The sequence below is a fragment of the Xylona heveae genome, assembly GCF_001619985.1.
Source record: "Xylona heveae TC161 unplaced genomic scaffold L228scaffold_8, whole genome shotgun sequence".
In the NCBI taxonomy this organism is placed as follows: Eukaryota; Fungi; Ascomycota; class Xylonomycetes; order Xylonales; family Xylonaceae; genus Xylona; species Xylona heveae.
This window is the reverse complement of record NW_017264200.1, coordinates 214130-237538: the sequence shown is the minus strand read 5'-3', so window position 1 is coordinate 237538 and position 23409 is coordinate 214130. Positions and strand designations below refer to the sequence as shown.

Here is a 23409-nt window from a genome sequence, read left to right as displayed (position 1 = left end):
ACATTACCCATTTTAAGAAGTCAATCAACAATCACCATTCAACAATCAGTCAGCAAAATTACGGTATGAATGCTGGGCTTGTGCATAGATGGGTTTAATCTAAAAGACCACCCATGCCTGGTCTCGATTCTCGAGATTGGTCTTTAGGATAAAGAGTAAGCCAGACTAGACTAACACACACCCTATCAATGTCATATCAATGTAAAATCTAAGGGTCCCAAGGCGAGGTAGCTCTCCGTCCCGACAGAATCTCTGGCCCCCGTCTTTGTTTTGGTCTTTGTTTGTTGACTTGTCTTACTCCTTGTCTTTTTCGTTCTTCTTTACCATCATCGTCACCATCCTCTTCTTCTTCTTGTTGTTGTTCTTCGAGGTAGAGAGTGCTGGAACTACTTAGGGTTTTCGGCCCGAAGACCTCGAACGCCTCGGATACAGACGCCTCAGGAACGAGAAAAACGTCTTCATGCCGCACGCCAAACTTGTCCACGAGGTAGATTCCGGGCTCGGACGTGAACGTCATCCCAGACCGAAGTGGGGTATGTGTATTCCCCCGATGGAGATAGGGCGATTCGTGTGCTAGATGTGAGTAGAGTAAGTTTGGGTTTGCAGACTGCTTCGTCATTCATTCATTCGTTTCCTTCTTTATTGCACCTTGTTTCTTGTCTTTTGCAGGATGGTTTTTGTTGGTTGGCAAAAAAGGCAGAGGCGAAAAGAATAAATATACCAAGAGGAAGAAAGGAGAGAAGAAAAGAAACCGCAGAAAAGTCGGCAAAACCGAAGGAAAAAAAAAAAAAAAAACAATGATGATTGCACCGTACCTTTAATCCCAATGCCATGACCGACGCGATGTGTAAACGCATCTCCGTACCCTGCATCAGCAATGACTTTGCGTGCGGCAATGTCCACGCTGGCAGCGGACTGGTTGGGGCAGAGATGAAGCATTGATTGTGTTTGTGCTTCGAGGACAATGTTCCATACCTATTCGAATCCATTGGTTTGAATCAGTAGATGCGCAGCCTATAATAGAGGAGCTGAACTTGTGGTATTTTGGAGACTCAGAATTTATGGACGTGTGACAGGCAAGATTCATGTAATGAAGCGCTGATCGACTAATCTAACGGAGTAGCAAAGGGTGAATGAATACTAAAGATATAAAAAGGAGCAAGCATGAAAGAATGTGGACGGATTGAGCTAGAGGATAAGTTGGAAATCAATGTAAAGACAAGCAATAGTGGGCATTCAAAATAAGCCGAACGGTTGAACCGCGTGATTAAGAGAAGAGGTAGTGCAGATGACTAAAGGGTTAGCTTACATTGATCTTCTCTTCCAAGTGAGCAGGAATCTGCTCTCCTTCGGCAGGCTTTCTGAGAAACGGCGGGAAGAATGTCCGGGTAATGTCAGAGGAATAGTCGAATAAATGTGCGCTGGCAGCATTATATCAGCTATGAATTTATTCTTGGATTCGTACAACGGATCGGGTGGTGCTGGGATTAAGATACGGAATGGTAGATATGATCCAAATAGAAGAGCCACTGGACCAGTCAAGTAATACTATGCTCACCCTACGTCAATCAGGACAAAAGTTTCTGGTTCGAGGACTTTGCTTCCGTTTGTCCCGCCGTGTGGATTTGCTGCATTTTCATCTACTTCATATTAGCCAGCGGGATATTTAGAGTCCAATCGACCGGTATCCTGAGAAAGCGTTTCCGAAAGGTGAACCAATTAATTTTGGGAAAAGCCTTACCAAATAGAACAATATCAAAAAATGGTTTCAGGCCAATTGCCCTCAGCGAATTGTCGAGTACTTCAATGATTTCGCTCTCAGTAAGGCCCGGTGTCAGACCTGTTATCCCAATCATTCATCAGTAAAACAGTCTTAGCCCAAAAATGACATGACTATTAGTTGCTGCTATGAAGACTTGGAAGTTGATAATCGGCATCATCGGAAACAAAATATACATTTCCTTATCTGTCTTACTGCCTCTACAGTTCCTGTATTGACGGCACGCAGAATCTCAATTTCACGGGCAGATTTCCGCTGTCGTACAGATTCCACTTCGCCTCTAAGACCAACGACTCTGAATCCTGCCGCTCCAAGCCCGCGCTGAATAAAATCGCGCATTTCTTCCTCAATCATGATTTTGATTTCCTCTGTGCCATTAATATAGGGTTTGCGAAATATACCAGATTCGGAAAGCGTCGTATATGGATTCCAGTGTTCTTCCCATTTGACAAACTGCAGGGGCTGAGAAAATGGCATGCCTAGTAATTCTGCTCTAGGAGCTTCGAATGTAGGACATAAAAAGGTGGTATTTGCTGAGATTTTCCCATCTTTAGGATTTTGAACTGGTTGAATGATCATCAGAAAAGGCCGTTCTTCGGGCTAGATATTGAATTGTCAGGCTTATCCTTCTTCTTGGACGAAATAGGAAATGAAATGATTGTGGACGATCGCCGTTCAATCAATAATAACCATGATAACGAGCACAAGTTTAAAATTAGATCACGTATCAAACAATTCATGCCCAATCAATGACAGTAACAGACAGTGCAGCATAAGAACATTTAGAAGCTTTTTGGGGATTATGTATCATATCAGTACGCACCTCCCATACTTCCCATTCGGGCTGGCTGACATTTGCATAATATTTAAACGTATATCCCGGTTCAACAACAAAAGCATCAACGCTATCAGCCACCAGCGCTTCGGCGATGCGGTTTCGGCGTTCTTCATAGTCGGCTATCGTGGGAGGCGTGGCGGTTTTGAGAAATGGCAGTCCCGTGCTGAGTAGGTTTCTGATCGAACAGTCCTGAAATTTGGAGAGATTCGATGATGATAGTGGCTGCAGCTTTATTGGCGGAATATAAGGATTGCGGTGCATAATTGGCAGTTCATCTAGTCGGTTCGATGCGTTGTACTAATCATGACAAAAAAGGCAATTTAGTATCAGTATATACCAATGCGTGAGATGACAAAAAATCATTCAGTTTCGAATGCTCATTGCCAATTAAGATAGATCCAATGGCACTTACAAGTTGGTTGAGCCAATTCCAGGCAAACAAAAGGCACACAATGGCAGCGCCAGCACTTATAGCTCTGAAAAGGGCAGAGTATTTTCTCTTGCCATTCTTTACGCGCCTTGTATTATCGCGATCCACCACTGGCGAACGCAATTGCAAATTGCCTTTTACGTCAGCCATGGCATTTTAAGTAATATTTCATTGGAAAATATTCGCTGGATCAGGAAGAATAATTAACAAGTCTGGATAGAGTCGCTCCTGTAATATGCCTGCAACGGCCTTATCTAATCCATTTTGAGTGACGCTATACAAAGGTGTCTTTGTCAGTTGCTTTGTTAGACGTCACGGTAGGGTTGGGGAAGATAAACGAGCAGCCGACACTATTTTATCAGCATCCCTGACTTCTCCAGTTATGCTTTGGGGATGGGCCACGCGCTTATGCTTCGTTGGGCGCCCTTTCTAGCCGCGTGCCGCGCTGGCGGGGTGGAAGCTCCCGTTTCGGCAAGATCTAAATAGATTACTTTCTACTCAAAGCAATCCCGTTATTTCCCTTCCAATATTCCACTATATATCAAGATCAATAGTATCACAGGTTAGGTCGTGTAACAGAAAAAAGCCTAAGAACCTCTTCTTGATCTAGCAATTACGGTCGAGATTTTTCATATAATCGATAGGGCAAGACCCTATAAGCTCTTTTCCATTCTCTGTGATGGACGCTCTCAGAGAAGATGATTAGAGAATTGATCTGAACATAGTGAAGACTGAAGAGGTAAGATGCGGAAATGGGGACAAATCTATCATGCTGCGGTTCTATACTAGGGAATGAGCGATGGCTAGAGTTGCATCTTACCGTAATTACATGCTATACGCATCATTTATGGCTTCAAGCAGCTCGTGAGAGGTCTCTCGAGAGCTGACAGTACTGCTCACTTTTATAGTCTGATATTTTGTCTTCTAGAAATGTAGAGATGCCATTCAAGGCCAAATGAAGTAATGCAATGCAGCAACGTATGCTCCCTTCTCCTTTGACAATATGAGAATGTCGAAGCGCACCAAGAGAAAAATTCAACGATTTAATAACATGACTATTGGTTCTTTTTCCCCTCGTTCCCTTTTTCCTTCTCAACGCCATTCGTATGACTTGTCGCATTGGTCCTGATCTTCTTCACGTTATCGAACCGCTCTTTAACCTTTCTTATCCTGGCTAAAACCTTTCCCTTAATACCGGACACATTCAATCCCTCGACTTCGTCAGCACCGACAAATCTCCGCACAAGGAGATTGAAAATGCTGCCAAATGCGAGCGCCATCACGGTGCTCGTGAGAATGATGACGTTATATGGCATGCTAAAGTCCGGTGTTGGGAGTGGGAGAAGGAGGCTGGTCGTGCGGAGATAGATCGAGTCTTGCACGGGAAGCTCGCTTTCAGATTGATCTTTCTCGAAGATTGAGTCGGATGTGAAAGAAGAAGAAGAAGACAAGACTCGAACGACAGCAGGCGCGACATCGAAGCCGCGGTTTGCATCGGGTGGGTACTCCGTATATCGCAAAATGGCCTTGTCGAAATCGTACGTGAGTGCTGCTGTGGAAGCGGGTGGGACAATAAGTCGAACTTCGAGCTGTGTGCCGCGTCGGCGATCCAGAGCGGGTCGGTAAAATATTTCTTGGATGATAGAGGTCGAGGAGGTGTCAACGTTGTCGGAGGATGACGAGCCTCGAAGGCCGTTGATGAGTGACGCTTTCAGGGTATGCAGATATGGTTTCATGAACCACGGAAGTGATTCGAGATAGATGAATTCAATGGAATCGGTTTGGGAAGGATTTGTAAGGAGGGTCTGAACTCCACCGCGCTCTTGGCCGTAGCCGGTAAATGAGCGCTCGGCATAGAGAGGTGGTTTGGAAAGAGGGTGTGACGTGGAGAGGGTTTGTTGGGGGAGAGATATATCAAAATCAGAAATCTCTGCAAGCAGATGTTAGTGAAAAGGGAAAATGTAAAATATCCGAGGTATTGCGTACCCGAAAGCTTGTAGCATCGTGAAAAACCGTCTGGCCGTTTATGCTCAGTCGATCCTGCGGTTGCGTAGACTTGACGCTCATGAGGGACTTCGATGCACACGGTCTCTGCACCTTCTCCTTCGCTGTCGGTAAGCGGACAGGAATGCTTCATCGGTCTTCCGAATATTTCGCTCAAGCTCCATGGTTGTTCGGACGTGGAATCCAGTGGGTAACAAGCGTCACTTGATGCGTATGGTTTCGAAGTATCGCAGGCAAGCTCTTCTGGGGCAACAGGACGTGGAATAGGATTATCTAGTTATATCACTGCATTAGCATGCTCAGGACATTCAATTGATAGAAAATGCTAACTTACCTCTATGCCGCTTCGAACGCTCGATATCTAGTACCATATCCACAGTCTGGCCCATCTCGAGCACACAGTTCGAATCACTGGAACAGACCGGCCGCACATCAATCGACATACTCTGCCAGGAAGCGTCGAAGAGCTTATGGCCGTCAAGTAGACTGGAAATTCCTGCTTTACCCTTACATGGCAGCAACTTCAAAAAAGGCGTAAGGTTCTCCGTGCAAACCGGTTCACGAGGTAGTGTGCCATGGAGCAGGTGCAACTTGCTCAGCGTAGCTTCGGAATGGTGTCCTGAAGGCTCAAACGAGATGGCAGGTCGGATAGTCCTCGTAGAGTCGATAAAGTTGAGCGAGGCACAGAACAGTCCAGATAGAGCATTTGTAAGCGTTGTCCATCGAGCAGCGGCTCTGTCATTTTCCCTTCGTCAGCACATGACTTAAGCTCGAGAGATTCAGTCTACAGATCTCACTCTTCATCATTTTCTGCCTCTACCCAAGCCCAGAGCTCCACGCCAGTACCGCCTTCTTTTCTCCCGTTCCAAGGTCTCGATCCCCACGTTTCCGCGTCCCACCGCCCTAAACTGAAGCGCAAATGTAATTCTCTCGTATGCGCATGTTGCAGAATCTGACCTAGTGAGCGGGGAAAATACTGGTAATTCTGTTTCTCAATTGAGCTTGCAGAAGCATTACTGCGGAAATCGAAAGAGGCCAGTAACGATCCACGCGGGAGAGGACGGAGCACGAGACGCTCGTGGTAGTCGGCAGCTGCGCAGACAGAGCCAAGGAAGAAGGTAAGGATATAAAGAAAGATCATCGTGGCTCTTCAGCCGGAAAGAGAGCCAGACTCCATCTACACCTCTCGCAGCAACAATATTGTGGAAATTATTGCAGCATGATAGCCATGTCAACAACAAGGGGAGGTTGTCGGTGGTCGGCAAATCGGGGGCGGTGAAATCAACGCCAAGAACCCTCTCCCGTCCCGCGCAAAGTTCCGCTTTCGACTCTGACCCTCTAAATAACTTTATCAACTATACAGCACTTGAGCTTCATCGTCAGCAACGCCATATCTCTTCATTTCTTGATTCTCTGATCTCCGTCTGGCAAAGACGCATAAGCGATGGCTGCGGAACAGAGAAAGCTGCTCGGTACGTGCGCTTGGTCTCATCATCTTCAATCGAAATCACATATGGATGCTAACTATTTTCCATTAATACAGAGCAGCTCATGGGCGGTTCGTCTTTTACTCCTTTTAGAGTCCCTATGACCATTTCGGAGCTATGGCTATTCAAACGGCGATCCTTATACTAATGAAAAACCCACAGACCAGCTCATGGGCGGCGGCTTCTCCTCACGCAACTCGCAGCTCTCCCTGACAGACTCCAAAGTCTGCCGCTCCTTCATTGTAGGCACATGCCCGCACGACCTCTTCACGAACACGAAGCAAGATTTGGGACCATGTCCCAAGGTCCACAGCGAAGCGCTCAAGACCGAATTTGAGAACGCGTCCGACAAAACTAAATACGGCTTCGAGTACGATTACATGCGCGATCTGCAAAAGTATATCGACGATTGTAATCGGCGCATTGACGCAGCACAGCGGCGATTGGAAAAGACGCCTGATGAGATTCGTCAGACAAACGCATTGGTAAATTCCCAATTTTCCCCTTTTGCCGTCCTCAATCCGAGTTGCTATGTTAATTGTCAATACCACTAGCTCAAACAAATCTCCGATCTCTCCCGCACCATCAACAATGGTCTGCTCGAGGTATCAATTCTCGGTGAAGAAGGCAGTGTAGGACAAGCGATGATGGAATTTTTTAAAGTGAAACAAGCCAAGCAGCAGCGCGAGGAGCGCGAGCGCGAGCTGAAAGCCCTGTCGGATACTTCCGGCCCATCGGGACACCAGAAACTCCAAGTATGCGACGTATGCGGGGCGTACTTGAGTCGACTGGATAACGATAGGCGACTGGCCGACCACTTTTTTGGAAAGATGCATTTGGGATATGCGCAGATGCGGAAAACATGGGAGACGCTGCAAAAGGAACTCAAGGGACGGCCGCCACCGGTGCGACATGATTCTATTGGAGATCGCAGTCCTGCCGGGCCAAGAGGCGATGATGAAGGAAGCTGGGGAGGCAAAGGATATGGTAGAGGGCCGAGAAGTGGAGGCGGTTATGGGCGCAGAAGAGGGGGCAGATGGTGAGCTGAGACGAGGTGCCTTCGACAGGATCACTTATCGTCGCCGAGCTTCGTTATTATTGGTAAAAAGGGCGTTGGCTGGTGTTAGGCGTGTGCATGTATTTTCCAAGGGTCCTGGGTGTTGACATGATTTTACTACATCTTTTTGTATGAATCTAGCTTGTACCAGTCATGCGAGCAAAACAAAGAGGTAGCACTCGAAGTTTAAGTTAATAAAGGGCGTAATGGCCGTCTTGCATTATTCAATTCCAATTCGTTATCCTGTCTTTTATTTAATCCTGCCTATCAACTCCAAGAAGTCGAAGAGAAAAAGGGGAATAAGCCAGTGTTTATTATTTCGTCTTTCGCGCTTTTCACAATCGTTGCTGGGGAATAAGGAGAATAAAAAAAAGGGCAAAAGGAAGAGCAGAAGCTCAAGCAACAAGACAAGTTCCTGTCGTATCGTCCAAGTGCATGAGATACGGAGGTCCTATGTAGCCGCAGGAGTAATAGGCATACCAGCCTCCACTTGCTCGGCCCAAGTTCCTTTGGCGTCGGTCGATTCTGGCATCTGAATGGATGACGGCGCCGTTTCAGGGGCTTGTGAAGAGACGTTATCCTTATCGCTTGTTTTTTCCTCTGCAATTTTCTCTGAGGATCCACCTGGTAGTGCGGGAAAATCATCCGCGGTAGGGGGTTTCTGTGGTTGTTGTTGCTTCTCTGAATGATTTGGCGCAGATGATTCTCTATGTCCGCCACCACCACGCCCTCCTCCTCTACCTCTGCCACCTCTGAAATTTCCCCTATCTCGTCCTCCGCGAGGAGCGTAGCTGTCACCGTCGTATTGCCCGTCGTTCGCACCATAGCCTGGCCGGGCGCCGTCGTATGCGACGCCGCCGTAGGCGCCACGCCGAAATTGCGAGCCACGAGACCTGTCTTGATTATAGTCCTCTTCGTTTTTCTCCGCGTCCCATTCTCGTCCTTGCAGCGCTTTGAGCTTTCTCTGACGATTTCTTTCACGTTCGCCTTCAAGCGCTTGGCGGTTCTGCCGCTCCTCTCGAACCTTAGCTTGAGCGAGCTTTTCTCGTTGTCGGAATGAGGCTTCGTCTGCTTCAGCGCGCCGATGCGCTTCTTCTAGTTCCTTGTTCTTCAGCTTGATGCTTTCGAGGCGTGCCGAGAGCTCGTCTTCTGTCAATTTAGGCTGCGTATAGAAGTTAGCTCTTGCTCACAACAGCAATGGAGAGCATGCAATTGCAGTGAAATGGCAAAGATCTCTGCGCACAGGCTCAATGCAAGCAGAATTACCTTCCTAACCCCGCCAGTGCCACTGCGATCGCCCCTCACGGCACCTGATTCCTTCGGTTTATCTTTTCCGGGCTGGTTGCTGCCTTCTGTTTCTCCTTCCGGCTTTGGTTCAATGTTAGATGGCCTTGGTCGAATCCCTCGACCTCGCCCACCTCTTCGCTCATTCTGACCATGAGCTTCCCGGCTATTCTCATTCCTGGGCTCAGTTGTTTCTGCTGGGCGAGCGGGTATAACAATTGTTTCTTCGACTGGAGTGAAGTCGTCAAAGAAAAGGTCCTCAGCTTGTCGCGTCTGTGCGAAAGCATCTTCATCGGTACCGGCGACTTCGAATGCAGGGATGGAGCTTGTCTCGGGTTCTAAAGGGGAAGAAGTAGCAGGTGGCGCTGGTTCTGGTTGATGGTCGGCATATCTCGAGGATTCCATCTTCTTGCGGGGATTGAGGGACGCTGGTGGAGTGCGGGGCGGTGAAGCTGTGTATGCGATAGATGAGATAGCACCTTAGCCCACTGTATAATGTTGAGTAAAAGAAGAAATAGGGCCCAAGGAGATTGCAAATAGGTAAAAGTTGAGCAGGTTGAGGGGCGGATTATTGAATTGGTCTGAGGACAAAGTATGAATGCGGTAAGTTACTAAAAGCTCGCTCGAGAACATCATAAGCAAAGTTCGAGGGGTCGCAACACGCGCGGAACACGCGCGGCGTGTTCCGCGCGTGTATTTGCAACCGCGAAATGAGACAGGGAAGATCGACTAGGAGGAAGTGACATCCATAGTGTCTTCGGTTTCATTCGGCTGGGCTTTTCCCTTGCCTTGTCCACATGCGCCTCATGACGTTCGTTGTTGCTCTTCCTTTTCCTTGAGCCGTTGAATCTTCCGCGCCGATCTCTGTCGGGCTTCGATGGATTCAAAATATTGAACTCTACCATCCTCAAAGTAGATGGCATCAAAAAACTGCTCCTTTAGCCGTTCCATGCAGTGCTGCAGGGCTGCGTGTTTTTCTGGGACCTGCTTCTCTAGCATCGCTAGAGCCTGCCGGTCCCAATATAGATGCTCTGCGAGCTGGACCCAGCTCGCGGCGTCTATGAACCCTTTGATACCGCGGTGGCACCTGTTGTTGCGCTCGGCGTACTCCTCGATTTCGTAAAGGAGCAGCCCATGGTCGACATCTAGCTTTATTGCTGCGGCTTTGACTGCATCTAACCAAGGCTGCTCTCTACGCTTTCCGCCAACGAATACCATCCAGTCTGGTTGTTGTTCCTTATCAATTTCATGCTGGACGTCACTCCAGCTGAACCCTGGGTGGGGCATGGCTTCATGTTGTCTGAGCTCACGCAGGGAAGCAGCCAGATAATCTCCATAATGGAGATAGATATGTTGCTCGACAATATTTTGAATGTCCTCCACCAAAATTGTACAAAGGCCCTGGGGGCCGTGGGTTTCGTCCCACCTTGATTGCAACATTCCTTCGTCAATCTGAATATCTCTCTCAAGAGCAGCTTGCTCTTGTCGCTTCATCTTTTTGGCACCCAAAAGCTTCTTGCAGTTATTTTGAAACTTCTCAACAAATTGCATCAACCTTGGCGATATGTTTCTATTTTTCTTGAATATGTTTCCATACTCCACCCGCTCTTTCAGACCACGCTTATTAAGTGGGCCTTCCGGAGGCCGTTGGATCGGAGGTACATATCTCGGCATACTTTCTTTTTGTTTGTCTTTTCTTTGCTTTCCGGTCGGTGTGGTTGGAATGAGGATGTTCTTTTCTTCACCTGCTTGAGGCAGGGAAACGCTTCGAAATCCGGTATGTGCCATTTCTAATTCTTTCAAGAGCACTGATATTTATATTATAGCTGATTAGTTTCTATGAGTCACTGTTGCGGTGAGACTTACACAAAAGAAGTATTCGTACGATGTATATAGTATCTGGCTTTTTCTGCTTCTTTTCTTTAATGAGATAGCATTCAAAACACGTCTGCCTTATATACCAAGCAATACTTGTCCTTTTCCAATGTAGTAAACTTAATTCTAAGCATTATCTGTAAGTCGTGCCTTCCATCTTGGTTAAGCTTCGACCTCTACTAAAATGAATTAGGAGACTCTTAGTCTAAACCTGGATTCTAGTATATTTATAGATTATCTCTATTATAATTTAACAGTATAGCTAATTAATTTAATTATTAATTATCTACTTTACTTTTATATATAGTAAACTAATTTAATCTACTTAATCTTGTCCTAATATTCTTCTTCAAGACTTGCTAATTCTACTCTCTAGAACATTCATTAAGGCTAGTAAATACTAGTAGTCTTAAGCCTTTTTATATAGTAAATCTAGCCCAAGTATAGAATTTTAAAAGTAGAACTAGACTTTTGTAAATTTAATTTTTTTAACATGCTACTACTAGTTTATAGTTACTATTAAGACTACTTATTTAAGAAAATTACCAATAATTAATTAATAAAATTATACTATAAATACTAGTAATTTGCTCAAAGTATATACATTTATACCAGACTCATGTATAAATGAGTATAATTAATAGACCACCTACACCCAGTCTAGAGACTGGCCTTAACCTTAAAGACTAACCAAGACCAGAGACTACCTTGGTGTAGAAATTTCAGGCAAAGACCGACCCAGAGCAGACCAACGGACACCCTACTCCTTCCGTTCCTTCTTTACCCCAAGGGCTTCTTGCAATCGTCGTGGAATTCCTCCACGAACTGCGCGGGCCTTGGAAAAAATGTTCCAGTTCGTCCTGAATATGTTCCAATACTCAACTCTTTCTTTGAGTCCACGCTTGTTTAATGGGATATTAGTGGGGTTCTGCTAAAGCGGATCGCTGTCGGACACAGCTCTTCCCTTTCGTATTTCGGTATATAACAATTCTATATCGTCCTCCTCTTCGGGTTGAGGGAGACAGGTTATGTTGATTATGATTTCTCCTGTGGAGAGATGCAGCTTGCGAGTGAGTGAAATGCGCGAATTATACGGGCCGCAATTGACAGTTGCGTACTCATATCGCCTTCCAGTGGGTTTGAAGAGCATTTTCAGCGGCTGTAGTACACTGCGATCGATTTTCTGAGAAGCTTCCTGCAATATTGAGGCCATATTTACAAAGATTTATCTCGCCCGGGCAGACCTGGTAAGTAGATAAGCACTTGATGAGTCAAAGGAGATTTAGAGAGACGGATGTGTTATTATTTGATGATGCAGCGTGTAGCGTGGTCCAGTGTTCGAGTGGGCTATACTGCCGTAAAGGTCTAAGTCGTGCCTTCCTCTCTAGTTCAAGCTTTGTTGGAAAGTGTTTACCGTTTACGTGTCCTCTGTGCTCAGAAACTAAACTTCAATTATAATGAAGTCATCAGTTCTTGCCATGTGTACGCATTATGTGTGAATAACAAAAAAAAAGTTCTGAAAATATCCTTCGGTCAGGGGATTTGATTTATTGACTGGTTATATGAGGTTTATCCTTCTGTATCTTCCTAGCTTGTTTCGAAATTATTATGAGTGGATCTTATATCCCACACTGAGCTGGATATGTTCTGCGTTAATTGTCAGAATGGAATGTATATCAATGATGGCGATGATTTATTCTTCTCATATTAGTTTCTGATGAGTCAATAGACCACTTCACTCATAATTTCTCAAGGAGAGCAGTGAAAAATGAACGGTGAAAGGATCAAGTCATTCGCGTGACTGAAATGCTCTAATGGGAAAAGAGGATTAGCAACATCTGCGTTTTCGCTACAACACCAAAAGTAGCAGCATCGTGATGAGGTTACCACCGCTACAATTGTGTTTTAATTGGACTAGTACCGCTTCAAATTGGTAAAAGTCTCTGTTCCCAGGGCGTTTGCGATACTAAACTGTTTACAGCTAAATAAAAACGATGATAACTACTTGCCTCCTTTCAGATCGACCGTGGCCGCCATTGATGGTTTTCCAACCCTGTATCAACAAGCAATATCTCGAAAAGGGAGTAGTCTATACGCCCTAAGGTCTGAAAATGTGTTCTCAAATCTCTTCTCCCCACTATAAATCTCTTGATGAGAAGTATTTCGCTCAGGATTTTTCTGTTTCTGCCTCTCTCTTTGATATGAGAAACTTGTTCCGGCGATCATCAACAATAGATGTTTCGCTCGTGCAATTTATGCAACTGAGATTGAAAAGAAAAAACTTGTAGACGATGTTACAATATTCGCAAGACCAAGGTATGATCATCTACTACCTAGATAATGCTCAGACTTCAGGGAATTCGCAAATCATAGAAAGTATGTCTGACTCAACAACCAGTACCGCAAACCAACTCAAGTTCATCAACCTTAGTTGAAAGCTCCGATACCTCATCCATGACCAGCGACAGCAACTGTTTGGCAAGCATATGGAACAAATGCAAAACATTTTTGCGACAATTGTTGACAAGAACACACGAAGAGCTGGAGGGAATGGAATTAGAAGAATTTCCAGGACGGGGTAGCAATCAAGCAACCAGCTCCACAAATAACGACTGCACATATATACCGCAGGCACTCACGTGGGCAGATCTCAATGTGCCACAGGATCTCCACGTCATCCTCATCGAGAACATGCATGGGCTGATTGAAGAGCGGCTCTATCGAGAATACAACGATCATCTACCAAGCAAGTTCCAAAAACGCAGAGAAACAAGCCTTATGCAAAAGCTTTATCAGAATCATCCTGAATTTTCCTGGTACGAATTATACCGGAAGCTGGACGGACACGGGCAAACATACGAAGAATGGTTGCACAACAGGAACTGGAAAAAAGCAGTCGACGGGGCTGCCTGGGCGCTATGCATGAATCAACGTGTCATCCTTAATGAAATGAAAACATATGCCGAATATGAAAAGATTGAAAGGAAGATTGAAGATGTAAAGAAATCCGGAATTTTGAATATCAAGGAAGCAATTGACAAAGCTTCCTTCAGCGATGTTGGGTCATTCCTGTATCATGACAGAAAGGCGCTGGGGGCCTTGCAGAAGGCTGAGCCGGGGAAATACGATGAGTTGGTAGAGTGCATGAATCATCTCAAACGCCGATATTTTTTTAGCCTAGGGAGACAAGATAGAAGTATATACTGGATCCCGACGGCTCAGGCGACTCGAGAATTGAGGGCAAGGCTTGAGCATTTGAAAAGGGAGAGGCTTGAGGAATGCTGCCTTGGTGCCAGGGTATCGCATGCGACTCAAGAAGAGAATGTGCAGCAAAATACTCCGCTTCGTATTCGGTAACAGAGAAAGATTTATCATTGTGCTGTCATTGGATATCGTTGTAGGAACTATAGGAAGCAGATGTGTTTTTAGCTGGGAGTTCAAACGAACAACCTCTCCCAGACATTCCAGAGCAGGAAAAAAAGAGATTATAGATGACTATATACACCATACCTCATGCCTGTGTGTTACCGTTGGCAATTTCTGTCCCATGTTCCGGTGCAGTCTCCAAATGACTTAGTAATCCCTGCTTGCCAAACTTCATCGCCTGTTGGATTTGCTCCTCCTCTTCTCTAAGCCGATCCTTGCCGTAATCAAGCTCTTTCTGCTGCCTCCTCTTGTCTTCTTCGACCTTCTTTGCACGCGCTTGAAGCGCTTTTTCTCTCCGCTTGCGCTCTTCTGCTTCCTTCGACTTTACAGTCTGATCCTCTTCTGAGAGATCTGTGGGTTCGGGTGCAGCCGGCAGAGTTGATATATATGCAGATATCAGCTCATCACGAACAGACGGCGATACAGATACGAAACGGAGGTCGCTGAGGAGGGCAGAAGGAAGGTTCTCGAGTTGAGAAGAACGATTGAGCTCGCTCAAAGGTAATGACTTCAAGAGAACAGAAAGATCCGATTTCAATGTCGAAGAGGAAAGTTTCAGGCCTGGGAAATATGAGATCAGTAATGACCCGGATAACATAGTCCAATAAGAGACTCCTTTGCTTGGCGATTTGGACATACGACTAATATATTCCCGATACCACTTCTCCCGGTCTTTATCGGACAGCTTCAGGTCTCGCATTTCAGATTCCTTTTTATATTTCCTCTTAAATTCTTGCCAATATAGCTTGGGTGTAGCGTATTTTTCTAGAAGAGTGAAATAGGGTATCCGCGGCTAAAAGTGATATGGTGAGCTTTCACAGCCACGCATTGAAAGGAATGGAATAAAATTCTTACGTCTTTTTTGACTTCCTTTTCTTTCTTCGCCCTAATATCGCGAATCTTATCCTGCGCCCATTCATCCCACACGGCTCTTCGAGCTTTCATATTTGGAAGCACGGTATAGCGATCATCGTCGATGATCCTTCCTTCATCAATAATTTTGTCCCATGTGGAAAACGGATTGAGATTGTGATCGCTCAGCAAGTCTTTGAACAAGGCAGCAGAATCCTCCTCTGTGAGAGGCAGGCCTTCTGCGCCTTCTTCCCATTCCTGACCCTCTCCGTCGCCATATTCGCCTGGATCAAGCCCGTACTCCTGACCCATTGCTGCAAGCTGATATGCGATGTCATCCTCATTGAAATCCACTGGTTGGTCGACTTGTTCTTCCTCGGTTTTCTGTCGTTTCGTCGGATTTTCGTTCAGATCATCTTCTTCGTCTGTGACCTCTACTTCCTCATATTCATCGCTTTCCACGTCTTCAGCTGCCTCCGAGCCATCTTGCTCTTCTGTCCGTGCCACTTCGGTCTGTTTGGTATCTTTCAAAGTTTCACTGACATCTTCACCCCTTTCCCGGGCTTCTTTTTTCTCCCTCTCAATCCTGTCAAACTCCACTACACCTTTCATTACATCCTCCGGAATCCGCCAATAGCTTTCGTTCGTTTCAGAATTGTAGACAAATCTTCTTTTCAACTTCGTCCTTACGAGAAGCCAAGGGCTGCAGTCTGGAATGGCGTGCTTCGACTTCGGTCGATCTTGAGGCTGATGTCGCGCTCGATCGTGGTGCCCGCGCCCATCTCTCGGCCTTGTGAACCCTGATTGGAATCCAATCGCAGGCTCCGCTCTGTGAAATCCATCTCCATACTGCTGCTGGAATGGTCCAAAAGGAGAGCCAGCTTGCACTGGGATACCAGGGGGGTAGGATTGCCAAGGACTTCCAAACGCGGGTTCGGCAGGAGTCGATTCTGTCTGGACAGTCGGGCGCGTATAGGTTGATTTCTTCAGCTCCGCATTGTAGTAGTAAGAGTGGCCTATTTCATAGTTAGCATTGCGCAAAATAAGTAATTTTTTATGTGCGAAATAGGTGTACCAGTAGGTGCTTTATGCTCGGTCCAACCAGGTGGCAGCGGCGGAGGACTCTGGCCAACGTTCTGCGGCCGATGAGTCGACTTCAGCATTATTGCTCAATTCCAGAGAAAGTTTCAAAATAGCAGCGCTGAAAGGCGTACGAGCTGCTCACAAGAAAACTAAGTTGTTTGTCGTCAAAGTTTACCAAAATTTCGGAGCATTTGGCAACAAAGCACTGGAGAACGGCATGAGCCGCATGAAGTTGGTCCGGGCACCCGCTAAGGCTTGCGCGTAGACAGGCTGCCTTGAGCCTAAAGACAGTATTGACGAGTGACGCCGATCGAGCTCCTACAGAGCTTAAGCAATCCACGACAACCTCCATCAACGAATACTCTCTTTCCGTCAATTTTCTTTTCCTTTCAGCTCAATATTCAAAATGTCTAGGAGATACGATTCACGGGTGACTATCCCATTCTCTTCGGTCCCGCAGGGTCTTTTTGCTGACTATGAGCTCAGACGACCATCTTCTCTCCCGAAGGGCGATTGTACCAGGTCGAATATGCCCTTGAAGCCATCTCACATGCAGGAACTGCCCTCGGTATTTTGGCGCAAGATGGTATCGTTCTTGCCGCGGAGCGAAAAGTTACGAGCAAGTTGTTGGAGCAGGACACGTCGGCTGAGAAGCTCTACATCTTGAACGAGTGAGATTTATCCTTTTTATCACAGCTGAACCTGGTTCAGATAGATTTCTAACATATTGGATTGTCAGCAACATGATTTGCGCTGTCGCTGGAATGACCGCCGATGCCAATATTCTCATCAATTATGCCCGGCAAGCCGCCCAACGATACCTCTTAACCTACAACGAAGACATTCCTTGCGAGCAGCTCGTTCGAAGATTATGCGATTTGAAACAAGGGTACACGCAACACGGTGGTCTTCGGCCATTTGGTGTTTCTTTCATTTATGCCGGCTGGGATCCCACTCGTCAGTTTCAGCTTTACCAGAGCAACCCGAGCGGCAACTACGGTGGTTGGAAGGCCACGAGCGTTGGAGCCAATAACGCTAGCGCACAAAGCTTGTTGAAGCAAGATTACAAAGAGGAATGCAGCCTCAAGGAAGCATGTGGGATGGCTGTCAAGGTGCTGAGCAAGACAATGGACTCGACACAGCTCAGCAGTGAGAAGGGTAAGTCATGCGGGAACCTCCCAAGCGTTAGTGTGCATGTGTTTCTGACGACTGTTTGATAGTCGAGTTTGCTACCGTGGGTAAAACCAAGGAAGGCGAGATTTACCACCATCTTTGGAGCGCAGATGAGATTACGGCGTTATTGAAGGAGCACGGTCTGGCAAAGAAGGAGGATACGGAAACAGGCTGAAGCATGGTTTGCAGAATGTACCCGCGACTCTTCTCGAGAAATTAAGGCGGCGCTCCTGCCGCGGAATATCCTTTGTGACACTAGACTTTTCCTCGTAGAGATTTCTAATCCATGTAGCATGCATTTTCTGAATCTATCTTTCTTGAACTAGATCAACACCATGGTGACGGATCAAGCCTCTGAATGGACATGAGGAGCAAATTGAAGTATCGCTGCACCAAACATTGTCGTCGTGGGTTGCCTGGAGAGAGGGATCGTTCTAAAGTATGATTGGTGGCAGACACGGCCGTCAGTGATATACTTAGGCCAGTAACGCGGCGCCACGCATCTGTGTCAGGCAGGGCCGTCAGAGAAGCCAGCAAAGCTCTTTCTCCTTTGACCTGTGACATGATGACACTTGAGTATAAAGAGAGAAACTTGTCCTGTATCTTTGTCATTGATGCGCTTTGCCACCTTGATCCGACCCAGATTCTGCTCCCAATATCGAAGTCGTCAAAAGAGATGAACGCTGCAACATACTTGAACGTACAGGAGCTCGACTTAAGTCTTCAACAAAACTTGGCAGCATATCACGCCAGGAAAAATGGTGCGGGGCATAAATCACGGGAACGACTTGCGGCGGTTCCAAAGCTCGGACAGACATGTCCAATGACAATACAACAACTTAGAGAACGGCAAAGAGAAAGGACGAAGCAACGCTATACAAGGAAACGAAATATTCCATTAGAATATGCCAAGAAAAGAATTGGCCATGAGCTGTTCAAGGAAGTGGAAATACATGACAAGATCAGACGTTGCACGAATGAAACGATAGTTCTTCGAAGAATCATCCCAAATATGGGACGCTCAGCGTCATCACGCTCGACGAGCTGAGCTGTTAGCAGCAGGCGCCATCCTCACCTCTTTGGTTTGCAGACAAGGGCTAGCAATAAAGTTTGAAACCCATGTCGCTGAGCGGCTCATCAAACGATGGTGTGAGGAAGGGATGAGGTCAGTTAGGGTCTCTGTTTCTACTGTCTTTCCCCCCCGGCGTCTGTGTGTTGTATCAACTCCCCCTTGTTGCGCCTTCTTGATAGACAAATCGCTGACCCAGAGAGAGAGAAGTACAGATACTTTATATCTGTGCGTTTCTGAGTCGGATTGGAAGGTATCTCTACTCCTCTGTCCCTGACCCAGGTATCTGGCTCCGCGCTTTTGCGTGGATGGGTACTTCTGCTGAGTCAGCCATCACAGTGAACCATGGATCCCATCTATTCGCTCCCGCTGGCCGCTTTCTCCTTCCCGGAACCCCGCTTTCGCTATTCTTCCACAACCTCCCACGTATCTCTCCGTCCGGAAAGAGAGCTGTGATTTGTGAATGGAAGCCCTGGAAACGCTACTTGCTTTCCCCCTGCGAATATTTAGCATCTGCTGATCGAAATATGTCATACATATCCGGCATTCCAGCCGTTGAGATTCTTACGGTTATTACATCTCAGATCACTCTACGGCCGGACTCTGTCCGTTGATTTGAAGCCTCCACCAACCATGGAGACCATCGTCACCAGCGGGGCAGGCTAGCCACGTGGCCGCCTGTCAGCCTTCCCTTTTCTATTTTGAGGATGCACGGCTCTCTTAGCACAAAGCCCTGGTCACGGCGGTTAAACCTTTCAAAGAAGTTTCAGATGAATCGAGTGGGGTTTGATTGATAATTAAACTTAGCATTGAACCTTTTCTTCCAAAAGCGTTTCAGGAAAAAAAAAATCAAAAGCGAAAGGACGGAGAAGAATGACACAACAAAATTCGACCCCAGCAAAAAAAGGATAGAAGAGAGTCGAAGAATTGAGCGAGGGAAGAGAATGTCACGCTATGATGAAAAAGATTCCTGCAGCAAAGAGAACGCCAGCTCCAGCCGCCATGGCCACCAGCACCCTCCGCTTTCGGGTCGCTAAGGACTCAATTCTCCCATTGTTGAGTGGGCCATGACGCTCCAGAGACGAAACAGCATAGCAGAGCGGTCAGACAGTTTGCCGCGATTTGTTTCAACCGTTTTCCCCAGTCTTTCCCCCTTTCCTCGGCATAGCCGTTTTATTGCTTCCCTAGATGGACTGCAGTCGCCTTTGCCGTTCGCAGCCGAGCTCATAGATCTCAGCGTCCAGGGAGCGTACGATCTCGTATGACCTATCAATTGAGGCGCTGAACTTGCTCCCCTCGCGCCGCCAGCGATTGATGCGCTCAACCTCGGCTGTGCGGCGGCGTTGTTTCGTGTCGATCTTTTCGCAAAGTTTGCACTTTTGCCCAACCGGCACCGTCGTCATGATCAGTTTCATACCGCACGTTTCTCCGGTCCGGTATTCTCTGTTGCAGTGTTGCCGGAAGTGGCCCCATTTCCAGTCACCACAGGCGAACCGATGCTGGTCGAAAAAGCACATGTTTCACGTCTGAAATCTGAAGCGGACTCGGTGCAATCAGCATCCCAGCCATTGACTGTTCATGGCCCAAGCACTCACCTCAAATTTGAAAAGAGAGAGAGGCCAAAGGAGAAATTTTTTTTTTCTTTGTTTGCCTAGCTCTGAGTCTAACAAGGCTCGATTGCCAATGCTATCTGTGCGACACTTTTCTTTCCCTCTCGACCTGCTGAAGCCAATCAGAACCTACCCCTGAGAAGGATCGGCAAAAAGTTTTGAATAATGATCAGAAACCTACCCACCGGGGTGTTTTGACCTTTGGTAGTAGTTGCGTTTGAGCAAGCAGGATACAGTGTTGACTGAACGTTTAGCTTTAGGATCAATTGAAGATTTCGACAATACTGATTGGCTCTGCTGTGGACTCGAGCTCGAGATGACGGTGGTGGACGAACAAAGGCGAAACAAAGAGAAGTTGAACGACGTATTTATGTTGTTTCGAACACAACTCCACCTCACCTCCACATCGATACCTCAATTGACAATAAAACATGTTGATCCTATGATTCTGCCTCCGTCACCACCCGTCGTCTAACCATTTCTCTTACCCCGCTTCTCGTCGTCCAACTATAACACTTGAAGCTCCTGATCATCACAAAAACACGGCTTGAATGCATCCCTGCTGCAGGACAAACACTTCCTCGGCGTTGCAAGAGGGTCAGCACGGGATCCTTTGTGTTGTACAGATCACGAAGTTAAACACCGAAAACTTCGTCACGTACATTAGCCTCTAGGTGTTGGGGGGAAAATCGCTCACCTCCTGAGCCGGGTCATGGATAATTCCCTGGATGTGATCCAGTCGATTCATCTTCCAACCTGGTCAGGGATGGTTGCAGAAGTCGTTCGAATCCTAACATACCATGGGAATTATTGGCATCTGAATCACCACATTCTCTCCCACCGACGCCATGGCTTCACCGAGTCGCGCTCGGTCATTCTTCTCTTGGCTGGCCTGGTCTCGGCCATCGAACTGTGCCGCCTTTACTCCCGGTCGAGATATCGGAATTGGTGTTTTTCGTCAACGCCCCTTTCCGTGCTCTCGCTCGAAGTTCAAGGGCGCTCCTTTAGTTGGCTTTCTGCAGGGATCTTTTGGGAAACCAATTCCTTCCTGTGTTCACGTCTGTCATGGCTCATTACTCTCTTTAGGAAAAGACTGGACGGACACTTTCGGATGCACTGACTGTCGCGTACTACTGTCCTATCATCGCAGAACTACTGGCAGCTGCCGGTTCTGATATTGGCAATATGCATGTCAGCCCCTTGTCTCTAGCATCACATCGAATTCGAGTCACCTTATTGTCACATCCTGCGTTGCAATGCTGCAACTTAACGAATCGATTATGCCACGGCATGCCCGGCTCACGTCTAAGCCGAATTTGACCGACATGCCATTGCCCAATTGTCTGGGACGACATCATCTCAGCTGACCACGATTGCATTCGGGATCGTTCTCAATCGCAGACTTTAGGGTCGCCACAACATATCCGTGTCGGATCCACAAGACGGGGCGTGACCGACACACGGCAGGGAAACATGGTAAGAGCATCGCACGCCATGTTCAAGTTAGAGTTTTGGCTTCACGCTAGAGAAAGGAAGCACGATCAACAATCAAGGACCCTACTGACGTGGCGAACGCGGTCTGGTCAATTTCAAACGTCCGTTCGCATCATAGTTCAGCTATCTTGCAATCAAATTTGCGGGTCACAAAAATTCAATCCTTTGGGACCCCACCACTGTACGGGCTACCCCCGGGATTGGAATTTGGATTGCTACACAGGTTCATCATCCATATCCGCTCGAATACGGCTGAACCCTGCCGTTGAGTGCCAATTGATCGTCAGCTCTACCCCACTATCAAGGAATACGCGCTTTATTTGGGCCGAATTGCTACCAGTGCTCGGTGCTTTGGCCTACGATGGTGGCAAACTCGCTCTGCATCAATGCATCACCAATGCGTCTTCGAATGGCATAGTGAGCAAATCAGCCGTGTCGGTTTGGGACGAGGCAACCTGAAAGGCAAACGATCGGTCGTTGCACATATGCATTTCGCATTTTCAGGCCTGTTATTTTTTGCTTTGGCCTCGTACACAGTGCTCCTTGTCTCCTCACTTGATGGGAATCATTCGGATGCCACCACCGTCGGTCAAAACAATCACGGAGTGGGGCGCAGTTACAATCCGACGTCCGAACGGCGATCAGAATACAGATTGCAAGTGTCATTCAAGCTGAAAAGGGCATGCGCAGCTTATTGCTTTGCCCCCTCTCTACATTGTCGTTCTTCCTTTCAATAACATGTTGAGAATTTTGCCCTTATCCAAGCTGGTGAACAATGTAAACGAACCCGCCCCGGGTCAATATGTCACGCTTACTGATTTTGTTGTCCAATCATTCAACACGGGGAAGCGTGCCCTGGCCAATCTCTTACCCTGGGTTTGCTTTGCTCGATCAGAACAATCCTGCGTGGTCAGTCGGCTCGATAGCAGGTAACATACCGGCACTGGCTTTTTTTCTTACAATTATCTTTGTCTGATGCGCAGACTTTGATCTTTGACCGGGACTGATCTGTTCAGGAATGCCATTCATCTTTCGTCGTTTCTTGCTGCCTATTGTGAATGTACGTTGGAATTGTCTACATGCACGCACGTTTGGCCATTCCGGCTGGTACCCTGCGGCCGGGTCAAAATCTCTCAGGTGAGCAACAAGTGCTGCATCGACTGCAGAGCGTGTCGCAGCAATTTGGGGCGGACCGCAACCCAAGATTTTAGGGGTGGTCGCCTTGACCGCTGGTCGCCTCGTTGGGCGGGGTGGGGAAGAAGGTCGGTAGGGAAAGGGTAGTGGAACGTTTTGTGGGTTACGGATAGAAGACCTTTTGCGTTAGGTAGGTGGTAGGGGTGAAGAGTCCAGGTAGGGTTGATCACAGCTATTGTCTGGGATCTTCGGGGTTATGGGGCTTAATTATGTCTAGGGGACGGTCCAAGGCGAAAGTGGCTTATGACGCCCATGAAACCTCATAGGTTCTCTGTGACTGCATTCCGCCGTAGAAAAAAGAGGGGGGCTTGCAGTCTGACCAGGGTGAGAAAATGGATGCGTTAACATGTGGGCTGTACCACACTTTCCTTCGGGAAAGACTAGCCAGTTAAGTGGCGCCGATAGATTCGGTGACTAGCTGACTTACTGGGAGCCATCCCTAGGAGACGCAGAGAAAAGACGTGTGCGTATATGCGTGTATGCGCGCACGCACCCTGCAGGCATATCTGCGACCCTTGACTACATTGCATTGCATTGCATCTGCATAATTTTCGACTTCCCCTGCAACCATTATTGGCCGATATACCGTGCTCGGCTTTTCTTTCTCTTGTTCTTTTTTCTATCTCCCTTTCTTTCTTCCTTTTTCTCTCACCCTGTCTTCTTGTCTCCATTACGTCCGTCCTCTGTACTTCTGCCGTCTTGCCTTGACGAGCCGGACCTCCCCCCTTCTCCTCTGACCTGCAGGAAACAAAT

The 23409-nt window shown here is 47.1% G+C and overlaps 11 protein-coding genes across 11 annotated transcripts; 5 read left to right on the top strand and 6 right to left on the bottom strand.

Annotated features, from left to right (window-relative positions):
- Positions 1–69: 69 nt before the first annotated feature.
- On the bottom strand, positions 70–3357 carry L228DRAFT_248826 (Creatinase/aminopeptidase). The gene is made up of 8 exons (XM_018332947.1): positions 3031–3357; positions 2604–2915; positions 1957–2380; positions 1742–1840; positions 1559–1640; positions 1310–1421; positions 816–975; positions 70–573 (listed from the first exon to the last, which is right to left on the bottom strand). Exons 1-8 carry the CDS (start codon positions 3196–3198, stop codon positions 209–211), a joined length of 1722 nt encoding a protein of 573 aa, XP_018186618.1. The 5' UTR covers positions 3199–3357; the 3' UTR covers positions 70–208.
- Positions 3358–3942: 585 nt separating this feature from the next.
- L228DRAFT_284135 (GPI transamidase component Gpi16) lies at positions 3943–6281 on the bottom strand. Its single transcript, XM_018336193.1, has 4 exons — positions 5850–6281; positions 5387–5787; positions 5035–5325; positions 3943–4978 (listed from the first exon to the last, which is right to left on the bottom strand). Exons 1-4 carry the CDS (start codon positions 6191–6193, stop codon positions 4104–4106), a joined length of 1911 nt encoding a protein of 636 aa, XP_018186617.1. The 5' UTR covers positions 6194–6281; the 3' UTR covers positions 3943–4103.
- Positions 6282–6406: 125 nt separating this feature from the next.
- Positions 6407–7817, top strand: L228DRAFT_248823 (LUC7-domain-containing protein). Its single transcript, XM_018332946.1, has 4 exons — positions 6407–6524; positions 6596–6610; positions 6702–7024; positions 7094–7817. The coding sequence occupies exons 1-4, from the start codon at positions 6497–6499 to the stop codon at positions 7580–7582; spliced, it is 855 nt and encodes a 284-aa protein (XP_018186616.1). The 5' UTR covers positions 6407–6496; the 3' UTR covers positions 7583–7817.
- Positions 7798–9600, bottom strand: L228DRAFT_248822 (hypothetical protein). Its single transcript, XM_018332945.1, has 2 exons — positions 8863–9600; positions 7798–8758 (listed from the first exon to the last, which is right to left on the bottom strand). The coding sequence occupies exons 1-2, from the start codon at positions 9283–9285 to the stop codon at positions 8048–8050; spliced, it is 1134 nt and encodes a 377-aa protein (XP_018186615.1). The 5' UTR covers positions 9286–9600; the 3' UTR covers positions 7798–8047.
- Positions 9601–9663: 63 nt separating this feature from the next.
- On the bottom strand, positions 9664–10658 carry L228DRAFT_248821 (hypothetical protein). The gene has a single exon (XM_018332944.1). It carries the CDS (start codon positions 10552–10554, stop codon positions 9685–9687), a length of 870 nt encoding a protein of 289 aa, XP_018186614.1. The 5' UTR covers positions 10555–10658; the 3' UTR covers positions 9664–9684.
- A 1976-nt stretch (positions 10659–12634) lies between these two features.
- Positions 12635–14529, top strand: L228DRAFT_165665 (hypothetical protein). The gene is made up of 3 exons (XM_018329426.1): positions 12635–12688; positions 12737–13071; positions 13154–14529. The coding sequence occupies exons 2-3, from the start codon at positions 13047–13049 to the stop codon at positions 14110–14112; spliced, it is 984 nt and encodes a 327-aa protein (XP_018186613.1). The 5' UTR covers positions 12635–12688; positions 12737–13046; the 3' UTR covers positions 14113–14529.
- L228DRAFT_269459 (hypothetical protein) lies at positions 14267–16196 on the bottom strand (the record flags this gene model as incomplete). Its single annotated transcript, XM_018335277.1, has 4 exons — positions 14267–14742; positions 14821–14974; positions 15037–16049; positions 16109–16196. 4 exons carry the CDS (start codon positions 16194–16196, stop codon positions 14267–14269), a joined length of 1731 nt encoding a protein of 576 aa, XP_018186612.1.
- A 219-nt stretch (positions 16197–16415) lies between these two features.
- Positions 16416–17587, top strand: L228DRAFT_248817 (proteasome subunit alpha type-4). Its single transcript, XM_018332943.1, has 4 exons — positions 16416–16546; positions 16603–16787; positions 16856–17274; positions 17337–17587. The coding sequence occupies exons 1-4, from the start codon at positions 16523–16525 to the stop codon at positions 17462–17464; spliced, it is 756 nt and encodes a 251-aa protein (XP_018186611.1). The 5' UTR covers positions 16416–16522; the 3' UTR covers positions 17465–17587.
- On the top strand, positions 17574–18432 carry L228DRAFT_248816 (hypothetical protein). The gene has a single exon (XM_018332942.1). The coding sequence runs from the start codon at positions 17852–17854 to the stop codon at positions 18335–18337; it is 486 nt and encodes a 161-aa protein (XP_018186610.1). The 5' UTR covers positions 17574–17851; the 3' UTR covers positions 18338–18432.
- Positions 18433–19129: 697 nt separating this feature from the next.
- L228DRAFT_248813 (hypothetical protein) lies at positions 19130–20285 on the bottom strand. Its single transcript, XM_018332941.1, has 3 exons — positions 20150–20285; positions 19954–20080; positions 19130–19901 (listed from the first exon to the last, which is right to left on the bottom strand). The coding sequence occupies exon 3, from the start codon at positions 19873–19875 to the stop codon at positions 19543–19545; it is 333 nt and encodes a 110-aa protein (XP_018186609.1). The 5' UTR covers positions 19876–19901; positions 19954–20080; positions 20150–20285; the 3' UTR covers positions 19130–19542.
- Positions 20286–22185: 1900 nt separating this feature from the next.
- On the top strand, positions 22186–22615 carry L228DRAFT_248812 (hypothetical protein). Its single transcript, XM_018332940.1, has one exon. The coding sequence runs from the start codon at positions 22201–22203 to the stop codon at positions 22393–22395; it is 195 nt and encodes a 64-aa protein (XP_018186608.1). The 5' UTR covers positions 22186–22200; the 3' UTR covers positions 22396–22615.
- Positions 22616–23409: the final 794 nt, after the last annotated feature.